Genomic DNA, 14,294 nt, shown 5'->3' with positions numbered 1-14,294 from the left:
AGATTTAGACTAACATTAAATAATTTACTTTTTCATCCAAACTTAGGAGAGAAATAATAAATTACTATTAATCGTTTTATTGTTAGAGTAAATATAAATTTTCTACCCATTTTTTTTGAAGATAGTTAACATTTAAAATTTACTCATACTAATTTTCATTTATGATTAAAAAATGCATTCACCTAAATATTTTACCCCTTTCATAATTTGGGTTGTTTGGCCTTAAAACAAATACTTGTTTTTAAACTTTATTTTGTTTCATTAAATCTAAATAAAATAAGGTTATTATTATTAATCTCATATTCATGGATCACATTTTCTCCATGTCAAAAAAAAAAAAAAAAAAAAAAATCTAAACGAAGAGTATGGGAAATGAGAGTGGAATTTCTGGAAATAAATAGAGGAATTATTTATAATTTTAAAATTATTTAAATAATTTCTTTGGAGTCTTAAGTTGGGTGTTACTCATGATTAACTTTAAAACTGTAGATTGATTTTGATGCAATTATAATATTTTAAATAACGTAGGAAGTAATTATTAAATGTAGAATTTGTTTGGTGACAATTAGGTAAACGTATTAATATCAAATGATAGGGTGTTAAACGTAATAAACAAACCTTGTAGGGTGTGAAATGTAATAATGACTTTTTTCGCAGACTCCTTGTCGTCAGAGAGACTCGTCTGCGGTCAAACGAGACGGCCTCGATTTTCCACCGTCGGATCTGGTTAAGATTAATCCAATATTCGAACCAAATCTATCAACTCCTCACCTATTCCACCTTTCCCGTGCCTTATTCTTCCTCGGTATTCGTGCTTATTCCCGCCATGGCCGGGTACCCCCGCGAGCTCTGCAATGGCGAGCGGGCCGTCGTCTTCCTCTTCGTTTCCCGCGTCCTCGCCTCCGTCCCCCTCTCCCTCTCCGTCGAAGCCGTCGCTTTCGTCCTCCTCGCCGTCGCAGCCCTCTTGGTCGAGATCGCCGTCGAGAGCTCCGAGGTTGTGCTCTGCCGCTTCAAGACCAGGTCTAATTTTGCCATAATTGGATAACTTTTTAGGGTAAAGATCAGATTTTTGGACAGGATTTGGGCTTTTTTTTTTGCTTATAACATAGGTTTGCATCATGTGATTCGTGATTTTTGGTCAGGATTTGAGCTTTCTTTTTGGGTGCTCATAACATAGGTTTGCATCCTATCTCATGATTGGGAAAACTAATTGTGCTTTTAGTAAAGATCTATGTGCCGAATATAGTTATTAGGGATTTAGAATTGGAGAGACTAGCAAGAGGTCCTTTTAGGGCTATCCTTATATTTCATACACGGAAATGCATTTGGATATATAGTTAAAGCAAATGATTGGTGGTTTAGAGGCTATGTTTCCTTAAGAGGTTATGAGCATTCATCTCTGTAGATGACGTTGTCGGCTGAGTTGTTGCTAAGAGATGTGCAAACTCAGTATAAGGATTTGCACCCAAATAAAATGAACTAAGAACATTTAAGATGTATGAGAAACATTTCCATCATTGTAGACAATCAAAAAATTCTTTGTAGGCTTGTAGCTGTTAATCATGTTGTACTATCGGATGGCTGACCATGGACTTATCATAAGTATGGTAGGATGGACCTACTAATTTCACTGCAATAATAAGCATGTAGACTTGTCTTGATGTATATAAGGTGTGCTCTAATCATTTCCTGGAAGTTGAAGCTGCTACTGTAAATGGTACGCAACTTAATTTGCACATAGAATAGTGACGAATTCTGATTGAAGGGCCTCATCTGTAATTTCAATTTGAAAGTGTCTAATATACTAACTATACCTTTGTAGTGATACATCCTCTTTGGACTTAGTATTTCTTGATGCACATGGATGATTCTTCTTTTGGACACTATATATTATTGCAGGGCTGGCGTTTCATCTGGGATACTTCTTGGTGCAATTACACTGCCTGGCGTCATGCTCTCACGGTTGATTCAACTCTCACGAGTATTGTCGGAGCATGATAATGTACACGAAGGTATGATGTCTGGAAGTAGATCTCAGCCAAGCACCTCTTTGAAAGTAAATAGTCTTTGGTCATTTATGCTATAATTTTTGTTAGTTTGTGTTATCTTTCCAAATAATTCAAGGTTCTTAACTTTCCTATGTATTCTTATCTCCAGGGACAGAGCTTCCATATTTGAACATGCAATATTGGACAGTGTCTATGTGCTGCTTCTGTGTGCTAATTTTCTTCCTTACACTTCTACGTCATTCTCATGTCAATACAAGTTCTTTTCAGTTTTGCGGTCCTCGAGCTTCAGTATATAGCTCACTCTACGTAGCTTCATATATATTTATGTGCTATTTCTCTTTGGCAATGAAATCTGATGGAGGTGAGTTGTGAATATTCTAGGATATGGTCATTTTAATATGTAAAGAAAAGAACAATCAATTCCACAATGTAAAGTTGTTCCAGGACTGTATTTCTTAAGTCTCTTTTGCACAGTTTCAGGTTGGCTTGCCGCAAGTAATATGCTATGCCTACTCTGTCATGGATTGGCTACTGTGAAACTTATCCAGCATACTCTTCATACATTTCCATCATGCGCATCAATTGGTTCGTCTCTGAGTTCTCTATGTCCATTTACTTTTTAATTTATCACCTCCCTTGGCACAAATTTGTTTATTTGTTATCAAGATGGATGACTCATGACATAACTCTTTTTGACGTAGATCTTTCTTCTAACATGATCAGAATTCAGAACTTGTTATATTTCCTGTTATGAGTTTCCAGCATCCTTAATGTCCACTATATATGTCTTTTCTCTCTGTGTGTGTGTGTGTGTGTATATATATATATATATATATATAGCTTAATAATCCCTAGAGAACAACTTAGTTTTTGTGTCTCCTTGACTAATCATATATACTGATTGGTCATTTAAGGGTAAGTTATACATTTAAGTTTCAAAACAAACTACTAAAAGATCTATGGAGTAATTTATCGGTCTCAATAAAGTCATGATGTGTGGATATTTCCATTCATGTAAGCATGAACAAGTGATGTTAGCGCTAAAAATACCAGTGGAGTAAATAGATGGAGCTCTGTATATTTGAATACAATATTAGGATAAGTGAAGTATCAAACTTATTCTGAAGTTGGCTTTACAAACCTGGTCAATGTCTGGTAATAATTTTTATGAATCTGACATAATTTGGACTGATCACCTGATTGAACTTTGCCTAGGGCCAGATACACTTAATAATCATGTCCTCCTGATTGGGGCAAAATAATCATCTCAGCCTAGACACAAAGCGGAAAATTGTCAGTGGTATCCATGTTGGCTTTCTTTTCTGGGTAGACTTTTCTATTGGTAGATTTTCTTGACTAATTTCTTCTTGGATAACATATGGCTATATTGGGGACTCTCTGGTTAAGCTGAGTTCCCTACTAATTCTCATTCTTGTAACTTTTGAAGAAGAAAGGTTCACAAACGGACAACACATGCCTGTACAATAAGAACAGAAGACTAATTCGTACATCATGTCTTTATTGACTCTACGAAATTTACATTGCTAACATCTTTAGTCGATAATTGGGGTGGGTGCATTACTGCCAGGAAAAGCATTGCAGCTTCAGTATATATAGATTGAATTAAATGCCTTAAAATGGGGAAATAACCAACAGTTTCTTTCTTTTAATAAATTTTTAGTTATCTCGTTAAGACTGTTAAGACAAAGGCCAATCTTCATCTAGATCTACCTGAGAGAGGATTTGTGTCCGAGTCTTGAATATTCCACACAATGGAATATTTTTCAAGGGTAACACTCAAGGAAGATATACTTCATGAGACTTGAAACTCCAAGATCTGAGTGACAAAGTGGAAACCATTTTCTCATTTTTTCCAGTATTTATCTGCTATCCCATTAGATAGTCATCCTTTTCTGTCAAATTGATGCTGGTTCAGTTTTTTATTTTTGAGTTTGCTTATCATTGCATTATTCTCATATGAGATATGTGATCAATATACAGTTATTTTTCTTTAAACTGTGAGTACATGCTATTTCTGAACTATAGCTTAGCCTCTTGTGTTAATCTCAGGAGAAACACTTCTGGTATCTAGTGGTCTGGTTCTTTACTTTGGTGATATGTTGGTTCATACTCTATCAAAGGTCAGTTATTTGCTTCTCAAATGACTATTAATCTTCTTTCGTTGGGTGCTATCAGGAATTTGAAAATGGATAATAGTGAACCTAACATGAACTGTGAATAATTTGACAGATGGATTTCTTCTTCTTATCATCTCAACGATATTTTCATCCATATGGATCTCGAAGTGAAATAGCCACACTTATTCAGGTAGGACTAATCATCTTTATAATCTTTATCATGGTTTAGTGAGTTTGTATTCTTTGCAGGGAATGCTGCTTGGCCTGTTACTTTTACCTGCATTCTACAAAAGTCTTCTTAAATTCTGGGTTTACTTCACAACTATGGGCAAGCAAAGAGCTCAAGCAGCTGAAGGGTTGAGACAGAGAGAAGTTGGAGACTCTACTATATTTTACGCTTCCCTGTTGGTGGTTCTGACTACGTTAGTTCCAGCATGGATGCATTTTGTTCAGGATTTTGACATGCATCCACTGCTATGGTGAGCATCCTCGAAAGTTTCTTCTTATTTAAGAGTATGAAAAACTTTTTATTGTCACCCAGAATATATAAATTATAGATTATGTTTAAAATTATATTCTTATTAGTCTTCTTTTACTTTTTGTGATGGAAGTTTCTCTTCTTTGTAAGTATAGAACTCTCCATTATGCAATGATATTATCTCTTACAACTCATACTTGGATAATTAGCACTATGCTCCAGCACTGAACAGTGAACATATGATACTAGTGTTGCATCTGAACAACTCATACTTGGATAATTCAAGAGACTCCTAGAAACTTCGAATGATCATCTTTTATCTGGGCAATTTACATTGTACTTCTACATAAGAAAATACATGCTACTTCTGCAGAAAAAAAAAATTAAGTAAGATTGAGGAAGGATTCTGAAATACATAAAGGTATGTCTGCCTTCCCCACGTTCCTCATTGTCAGGAAATTTGTGCACTAGAATTCTTTTTTATGTATTTACGCACATCATACTGGCCTATTTCAATTTTTTCCCAGGTTTGGGTTCTTGTTTTATGCCTAGACACTTGACAGCCCCCCATGTCTGGTTATCTCTTGTTTGGAAAAGAAAGTGCATTAGGATGCTGTTTGTTTTTAGGTGATTTCTTTAAATACCATTCTGACATCCACCTGTGATATTTGGGCTTATAACAATCTGAAAGAAAATTTTTACCATGCTTAAGATTAAGGCACATAGTCCAAGGAAATTAAATGATTACATAGGTATCTGTGAAAATTTGATTCATTATTAAGGTTGATCCTTTCAAATTTTGATATTTCCAGATGTATCCTATATAAGAATGTTTATTTCTGTGTCTACTCTTCAATAGTCAATTCTTGATGTCTGAAATTCTGAATTATCCAAAGGAAATCAATTCTTTAGAGTTCTTGCCAATAATTGTATCATCCAATTTACAGGGGCATAACTGAGCATAGCTATGGCACTCTGGATGGATAAAGTTTCTCATATTGTAATTTTTGGTTCAAATTGTGGTTACTTCTTTTCAGATTAATTATATTTATTTACATAACTTGACCTTTGACAGGGTACTTAATTTTGTGTTCACTGACCCTCTCAAAAGACTTGCATTATGTACATACTGGATATGTGTTATATGTGCATCTGTCTTGCGGTTCTACGGTATATCAAAGAACAGCAAGACTGAGAGGATTCTTCTCCGGAAGTACTACCATCTAGTTGCAGTCCTAATATTTTTGCCTGCTCTGCTGTTTCAGGTGATATAGATTTATACTTTATTGAAGCTACATTGTGCAGAAAAACACCAAAGTCCATAGGCTGACTATCAATGTGCATTCTCTTTTCAGCCAGCTTTCTTGGATCTAGCATTTGGTGCAGCTTTGGCAGTTTTCCTAATATTGGAAATGATTCGAGTAAGTTCTTATGTAGATTGTGATGATCCCTTGAAAATTTAGCTATATATGTATCTTGTCAGACTTGTTGGCTAATGATGCTATTTTTTTGTTTTGGTTCTCAAATGATGGTTATTCTCTCCAATTGCATTGGAAAGATAAAATCATTTCTACTGCAGCAAGGCTTCCATTGTTTTAGTACAATAACCAAGGCTTTAGTCTCAACTATTTGGGTTGGCTATTCCCTTGTTATAGTATATATTTTTCAAGACTTGATATTTGACTCCATGACCATTTAAGACAGCTCAGAGGCACTTTGAGTTGTTCTCCAATCCCCTTTAATTTTGCATACTATTTGGGCACTTCACTCTATTGCAGTTGTACCATATAGTTACATGTTAGCAGCTCTTTTGCGTTGCTATTTCTGATTGGCAATTATAGGTTGTAGACTCTCAGAAAATGTACATCATCTGTGCAGGTGTGGAAAATATGGCCTCTGGGGAACATTGTACATCAATTCATGAATGCTTTTACAGATCATCGTGATTCAGATATTCTTATTGTCAGGTTACTTCTTAAGTTCTTAACACTCGAAATGTTTTTGACAATGCCTTTTCATATTCTTTTAATTAATGATATTCTATCCTTTTCCTCTCTGCCTTTTTTTCCAGTCACTTTTCCCTCTTATTGGGCTGTGCCCTTCCTAAGTGGATGTCCTCTGGGTTCAATGATCGGCCCCTTGCTCCTTTTGCTGGAATTCTGAGCCTAGGCATAGGGGATACTATGGTAAGTACTTTCTCCACATCAATTCATGATAATCTTTATTTATTTTTTTAATCTTTTCCTTTTTATTCAATTCAGGCATCCATGGTTGGCCACAAGTATGGCGTCCTGAGGTGGAGCAAGACAGGCAGTAAGTGATCTTTCATTACTCTCTTCAAACTAAGATTATATCAAAAGCACTCTTAAGGCCTGTTTGGTCTTCGGGCTATTAACGTATGAACATATGCATTTTCGCTTTGCTAGAGAAAACTATAGAAGGTACTGCAGCAGGCATTACTTCTGTCTTGGCAGCCTGCTCAATGCTGCTTCCTCTCTTAGCATCTAGCGGATTTATACTTTCTCAGGTTTGATCTCTTTTCCCTTTCCAAGAAAATGTCGACATAGGTATCTATATAACATGAATTTTTTGATTTTATTCTTGTAGTTTTTATGAAATAAATTTGGCAAACAGCTGATTAGGACAAAGTTTTTCTGCCAAACTGCTTAGCCCTTAAAACAATATGTTTCCTCGCCCGTAAAGAAAATACTAGAAATAAACTCCTTATTTGCGAGAAAATCAATAGTACACCATCTTATTTTGCATTTTCTAAATTATGAACTTGCATGGTTACCTTGTCCACATGATCACAACATTATGCTGAAAAATATTCCTTGGCTTTGTGCAGCATTGGTTATCTCTGCTGATAGCAGTCATCTTGAGCGGCTTGTTGGAGGCGTACACGGCGCAACTTGATAATGCTTTTATACCTCTTATATTCTACAGCCTTCTCTGTCTATGAGATCTATGGTCAAAGGTGAATGGATCTTTCTATCAAAGATTCTTTGGTGCCTTACACACTATTTTTTTTCCTTTCTCCAAAACGACAACTTATTCTTTCTTGTATGAGTTCATGTATATAGAACAGGCCTAAGGGCGTTTTTGCATATAATACGAGGTCAGTTTTACACAATTCCCCTGCGTAATCTCTTTACTAGTGTCTACTGAAAAGTCTGCAAAGCAGAAACTTGTGACATTATAATTGAGCTTGATTGCTTTCTTTCTCTGAAAAGATGTTCTGAACTCGAACTACTTCATGATCAACAGTTAATTGTATTTGAAGGCGATTCACAATACTTCAGGATCAACTGTTATCAATCAACATATTTGATGATCGCCTTTGTAAGTTTCTCTCCAATGTTGAAGCGAGACAAACTACTAACTATTCCACAAACACTAACCCCATTCCTATGTAGAATGAGTTAAAAATACTAATAAAACTAGCTAATTTGTAATACTGGTACAAGAGCCCCTATTCTAGTATAAGTTATTCTTATTTTTTTATATAAATTAGTGTAGTGTGTATAACTATATTAGATGTGACATAAATTTGAAATATTAGTTTAATAAATAACTGAAATAAATTTTTTTTAATGGGTGGACGAGAAGAGAAGAGAAGAGAAGATGAGATGAGAGAAATTATTTGAAATAATAGTTAGTTAGAGTGATGACTTCTCAAGAGTAAAGTTGTAGTTGGTAAATATAAAAATATCTGATAGAAAAAGAAAGGAGAGAAATTAATATACTAGCATTGAGACAAGTGATTATTTATTTATTACACTAGTAAAAAGATCTACACCAAATTAAAAAATTTCATACCCAACAAGGGAACGAGAATGTTTGAATGAGCTGGAATTTAACCATTTTTCCTAGAACCTTTCCTAAGACCTTTGTATATATAGGAAGGACCTTCCTGCAAGTGCTTTGAATTCATGCCTGTTAAGGTACATATTGTGTGAAGCAAGGTCTATCTAGGAAGATTGCACACACTGACACTGTGACACACACACAAAAACAAACAAAAGACCACATATCATCACTCCCCTTAGCAGTGCTTCGGGAGCAGATCATGAAGTCAGACAATGTGTTGGACATGCAAAAAATGTCACCTATTGTCAAGGACAAGGGAGGAAAATAATGCATAGTATCTCTTTATTTGCAGAAACTTCTGGCTCTGTAAGGAGCTAAGTAATCTCATTACATTATTACATAGAAAGCAAAGGGTATGTTACATAACAAAAATATTATCAAATCAAATATGGTGGTTAAACAGAGAAAGCATATGGTAATCTGAAGATTTCTCATCTAGACCTCTTCGAAAAAAAAGGGTCAATCAGATAATCCAGCTCTGCTCCTCAGATGCTCCTTGAAGCCCATGATATCACCCTGCCACCTAGTGACAGTTTGATTCTCACACACCCAAATCTCTTGTGCCACCTGATTAATTAATCTGAAGTCATGACTGACCAAAACCAAACCTCCATCCCACTCATTCAGTGCTTCTGCCAGGGAATCAATGGTCTCAATATCCAGATGGTTTGTTGGCTCATCAAGCAGAAGCATGTGTGGCTGCCTCCACGCCAGCCAAGCAAAAATTACCCGACTCCGTTGCCCGTCTGATAGGTTCTTCATCGGCATAATCTGCGCCTTACCTGAGAGACCGAATTTTCCAATTGCCGCCCTCATCTTCTCCTCCTCATTTCCTGGGTATTCCTTTATCATGTACTGGAGAGCCGACATCTCCAGATCAAGCTTCTCAGCCAGATGCTGATGGAACTGAGCAATCCTGAGGTGATTATGCCGTCTGACCATGCCATCTAAGGGGATCAGGTCACCAGTCATAAGCTTGAGCAGTGTGCTCTTTCCAGCGCCGTTAGGTCCAACTAATGCAATTCTGGAGTCTAAGTCAACCCCAAAGTCAAGATTCCTGTATAGAATGTTGTCAGGAGTGTAACCGAAGGTGACTTCGACAAACTGCAGCACAGGAGGTGGGAGTTTTCCGACATCCACAAAGCGGAAAACTAATATCCTGTCCTTTGCCACCTTTTCGGTCAGTCCTCCCTGCTCCATCTTAGCGAGGGTCTTCTCTTTGCTCTGGGCCTGGCGTGCCAGCTTTGCAGAGCCATGACCAAAACGGGCAATGTACCCCTTCATTGAAGCAATCTGTTCTTGCTCCCACTTATACAGCTTCATCTGATTTTCTTCCAGCTCCGATCGTGTCTGGACATATTGGTCGTAGTTACCTGTGTAGAGCTTGAGCTTCTTGTTCTGCATATGGATGATGTTGGTACAGACACCATTAAGAAAATCCTGAGAGTGCGATACAACAACAAGAATACGATCAAACTTCTTCAGAGTCTCTTCCAACCAGACACATGCTTCAAGATCTGTAACAAAAGGAGGAAAAAGATGAGCTTGATTAATTTCCGGAAGGACTTGTTTCTACATTGATGTGGAAACTGGAAACATGACAGCAAATATAGCTTATTATTCATGAGATATCTTCTCGAAAAGTAGATTTATCATGTTCCATAATGACCACCAACAGGGATAATAGCATATAAGGTGCTCAAATAATGATAAAGAAAATGCATGAGGTATGGCAAATTTACTACAAGTAACATTAAGAAGCCGCACTAGTATCTGGGTTCTGCTATATATTGATCATTCTCTTTGATGCAGCTTAAAAACCTTGCTACTCATTTCAGTGCCTTCATTGCAAAAACAACTACTAGAGACAGACTAGATTGCCTAATATGGCCTATCGGGGTTGTACATTATTGCATGAATGATTATAAACTAACTCTTAATGCATGTCAAAGACTCAAAACCTTACCAAGATGATTTGTAGGCTCGTCAAGTAAGAGGATTGTCGGGTTCATGAAGAGTGCTCTTGCTAATGAGATCCTCATACGCCAACCACCAGAGAAATCTTGAGTTTTTTTTGCTTGCATTTGCTTATTAAAGCCAAGTCCATACAAAATTTCAGCTGCACGCTTCTCAGCAGTTGATGCATCAATTGCTTCCAACCTCTCATATATCCGTTCCAACGTTTCTCCACCACCATCTTCCTGAAAAATGTTAGCATTTCATCATTCAGATTAGAGTATATAAAAATTCTCCTTGCAACAACAACAAGGAAGAAGGGAGTTTGTGGTACCTCAGCTGCTAATTTCTCGGCCTCTTTTTCCAACTTCAGCCTTTCTTCATCACAGTTGATGACTGCCTTCAGTGCAGACATGTCAGAAGCTTCAATCTCCCGAGTAAGGTGGAAAATATCCATGTGGTCAGGAATTGGGAGCTCTCTGCATCCTATTGCTGTAAGGAGGGTGGACTTCCCACAGCCGTTTAACCCAAGAAGACCATATCGTCTGAAAATGGGATCAACAATTAGGCATAATAAATTGAATTAAAATTGAAAGAGGTTAATATACATATCTAAACATACCTCCCATAGTTGAGCTCCAGTTCCGAATCTACTATGAGGTCATGCCCATGAAAGGTTAATGATAGAGACTCTATCTGCAATTTGCAATATCAGGGTCAGCTAAGACCTTATATATCTCATTTCACTCACAAAGGGCAAACAAACTTATAACTTACAAACAGGATATACAAAAACTAATTATTTCAAATTACTATATAGTTATCCACATGGGTACAGTTCAAACCAAATATACTGCGGCCAAATGCAAATAAATTAGACATCATTTGATTAAAGAAGGATGGTGGCAAATAAGAGCAGTTTGGTATTTTATACAACTATCATGACTATCTACGAAGTTAGAAACCCCATATCTATATATTTTGTCCAACCAAATTATAATTAACTAATCTTCAAAAACGCAAGTAAAAAATAAGCTAAGTAGCAAAGAATTCAACCATATGAAAATAGGAAAGTGCTACTTTTCTAAAGGAACTACCCCAAATTCGAGTCAAACTCCCTCGGTGAACCAAAATTTTCCTCTCAAACATCAAAAAAAGCAAGAAATAGATAACGTAACAGCTTACATGGATATCTCTCGACAGAGGATGGGAGGCGAGAACTCCCGTGCAAGTCCGATCCGAAATCCGGAGCGATCCGACCCCATTAGAGACCTTCTCCGCCGCCACCGCGGAAGAAGTCGAAGACGACTTCCCTCCCCTCTTAGCAGCCGCCGCCGCCTTCTTTGCTGCCGCCTTCTTCTTGCTCGCGTCCGAAACCATTCTCCTGCTCAAAAATCAATCGAACAAACCGATCAAACTGACAATCCTAAAACAATTCATCTAGAAACCCTAAAGGCCAAAAAAAAAAAAAAAAACAACGTACAAAATCAGAATTAAAAAACACTCCGGGAGAGATTTCGATGCGCTGATTCGGGAATTCCGCGAGCTAGGGTTGCTGCGTTCGCCCTTAATTCAATATAAATACAAAAGTAATACAAATCTTTTCGTATTCCTATTCTTCTTTCTCCGGGCAGAGAGGAAGAAGCCGGGAGCTCCACGGTTTCGTTTCCAACAGCTGAAAGCGGGTCGGATATTTATAACGCTCCTCCTTTTCCGATTTAATTATTTCGTCGATTTTATGGAATTACGCCACGTGTCTCGCACATATACAAGCATAAGATTGTTTCTGCCGGGGATTCGATCCGAGCCGTCTAAATGTGGACAAGTTTGTGGAACGGACGGCTGATGATCCGAGATGCGGGTTTAGGTCGGTTGCTTCTTGTTCTTGTCGTTTTGTGCTTTTTTTCCCCGGGAGTAAGGATGTGGACTGGGATATTAGTGGATACGTGGTGGATTTTGCTACTAGATTTGCTAACGTTGTTTGGACTTGCAGTCGATGGTCTTCTCGGACTCACAGGTGGCGGAGTCATGGAAATTAATTAATACTTTGGTTTTCTTAAATAAATGCCACTAAATTTTTAAATATTATACTTTTACTTCTTTTTTTTATAATTTTACTCTAATTAATAATATGGACCCAGATTGAGGTACCTGTATAACATTACTATAAAGTAAAAGGTGTTTATTGAATTGATCTATTAAACGCACTCCTTAGCTTTTATTCCCTTTCAATTCCATAATTGAGATTTATAAGAAATCCACGTACGTGTCCATGAATCGGCTGCTTCCCGTGCCGGCGAGCAAGAGGTACGTCCTCCGCCTGTTCATCTCGCTCAAGTACGTGACGGCCAACGTCATCGACCGGCGGAGCGGGCGCGTGGCGGCGACGGCGTCGTCGGTGGAGAAGGATCTGAAGGCCGGGATGGAATGCGGTCGCACGTGCAACGCCAAGGCGGCCGCCGCGGTCGGTGAGGTGCTCGCCATGCGCCTCAAGGTCGACGGCCTCGCCCTCGAGCCCATCTACGCCGACGCCAACAAGGAGGTCGAGAAGAAGGGATTTAAGAATCGCACCAAGGTGTGGGCCATCTTGAACGCGCTGCGCTCCCATGGGGTTAACCTCCAGATCGAGCATGATGGGCATGGCCCTCCTGCTTGAGGAAGGCGGTAATTTGATCTGATCTACGTTGTGGGTTCCATTTTCTTTGTGCCGAAGCTTTGAATTCATTTGCTTGGTACTCGAGGTGTTCGATGAAATGCTTGTAAGGAGGAAGCCACAACATTTGAGAAGAAATTAGCTTGGTTCGCCAGCTAATATTAACTTAATACTCACTGATGGCACTCTCCGGCCCCTAGGTGAATCAAGGTCTAACATCGATGGGTCCTTTTTAGAACCCAATATGTTTGGAGGATTGTTTTCTTAACTCTGACTCCCTAACTATTTTTAAAGAACCACAACATCCCCAACCTTATGATTTAGACTGATTTCATGTTGTTGGCAAACACCTTAAACAGGATCTGGGAAGCCAATTAAGTTGCAAATTGCTTCTAACAATTGGGAAGGATTTTTTCAGTGTCCATTGTTGCAGTTTTTGCACCTTGATGTTGGCAACCAAGTCTCCTTTTCTTTTCTTTTTTAAACTTATTACTCACTTCGATCACTTGTCTTTTGCATCCGAAATCTCGTACCATAGCCTTGGCCATCTGAGGCCGATTTTATGCTCTTCTCTCTCTCTCTCTCTCTCTCTCTCTCTCTCTCTCTCTCTCTCTCTTAGATCCTTATTTCTAAGGATAATTATGTCTAGACTGTTGTTCATTTCTACACAAAAACTTCTTATGTTTTGACACATTGATTCTCTTAATTAACTATGTATATATATATTTTAAAAAGTACTTTCCATTAGTATTTTTAGGGAGATGAGAACTTAGAAGTGTGCTAATTAAATTGATTAGATTTTTATTAAAAAAAATAATATGTGACTGCACTATGATTGATATTAGATTATTTATGAACCATTTTACTCTTATTTTAGAGAGGAAAAAAAAAGAAGAAAAATTAAGGGTAACATAGCTATTTAATATTTTTTCTTAACAGCGTTAAGGTAATTTACGCTTAGTCTGCCCTCGGAACTATGAGAAATTTTCAAACATACTTTCCAAATTTACACCTCTAAATTTAGAGTTTTATGCAAATATTTTATTTTAATTGAGGAGGTATGTGGATATAAGAAAAGTTTACGATTTGTTTAGGAGAGCTAAGTGTGAAAATATTAAATTAAAATAAAATAATATGAGAAATGTATATGGAAATGGATGATAGTCGAGGATGCCATAGTGTAAATATCT

The 14,294-nt window shown here is 37.4% G+C and overlaps 3 protein-coding genes across 4 annotated transcripts; 2 read left to right on the top strand and 1 right to left on the bottom strand.

Annotated features, from left to right (window-relative positions):
* The first annotated feature begins 755 nt into the window (after nt 1-755).
* On the top strand, nt 756-7,758 carry LOC140771006 (dolichol kinase EVAN). Of its 2 annotated transcripts, none has more exons than XM_073112354.1 (14): nt 756-1,020; nt 1,900-2,012; nt 2,158-2,370; nt 2,490-2,594; nt 4,080-4,150; nt 4,260-4,337; nt 4,397-4,626; nt 5,701-5,890; nt 5,981-6,046; nt 6,504-6,592; nt 6,697-6,811; nt 6,887-6,938; nt 7,052-7,152; nt 7,474-7,758. In XM_073112354.1, the coding sequence occupies exons 1-14, from the start codon at nt 827-829 to the stop codon at nt 7,585-7,587; spliced, it is 1,731 nt and encodes a 576-aa protein (XP_072968455.1). In that variant the 5' UTR covers nt 756-826; the 3' UTR covers nt 7,588-7,758. The 2 variants fall into 2 exon arrangements, with proteins under 2 accessions (XP_072968455.1, XP_072968454.1); XM_073112353.1 differs by having other exon boundaries at nt 757-1,020; nt 2,484-2,594.
* Nucleotides 7,759-8,755: 997 nt separating this feature from the next.
* LOC140770992 (ABC transporter F family member 1-like) lies at nt 8,756-12,123 on the bottom strand. Its single transcript, XM_073112336.1, has 6 exons — nt 11,935-12,123; nt 11,637-11,835; nt 11,074-11,147; nt 10,786-10,996; nt 10,462-10,696; nt 8,756-10,012 (listed from the first exon to the last, which is right to left on the bottom strand). The coding sequence occupies exons 2-6, from the start codon at nt 11,829-11,831 to the stop codon at nt 8,955-8,957; spliced, it is 1,773 nt and encodes a 590-aa protein (XP_072968437.1). The 5' UTR covers nt 11,832-11,835; nt 11,935-12,123; the 3' UTR covers nt 8,756-8,954.
* A 523-nt stretch (nt 12,124-12,646) lies between these two features.
* Nucleotides 12,647-14,183, top strand: LOC140770923 (uncharacterized). Its single transcript, XM_073112255.1, has one exon. The coding sequence runs from the start codon at nt 12,724-12,726 to the stop codon at nt 13,105-13,107; it is 384 nt and encodes a 127-aa protein (XP_072968356.1). The 5' UTR covers nt 12,647-12,723; the 3' UTR covers nt 13,108-14,183.
* The last annotated feature ends 111 nt before the right edge of the window (nt 14,184-14,294 follow it).

The sequence above is a fragment of the Typha angustifolia genome, chromosome 11 (genome assembly GCF_048772165.1).
Source record: "Typha angustifolia cultivar Huaian chromosome 11, ASM4877216v1, whole genome shotgun sequence".
Classification (NCBI taxonomy): domain Eukaryota; kingdom Viridiplantae; phylum Streptophyta; class Magnoliopsida; order Poales; family Typhaceae; genus Typha; species Typha angustifolia.
Note: the sequence above shows the minus strand (reverse complement) of the source record. Positions and strands in the feature narration are given on the sequence as shown.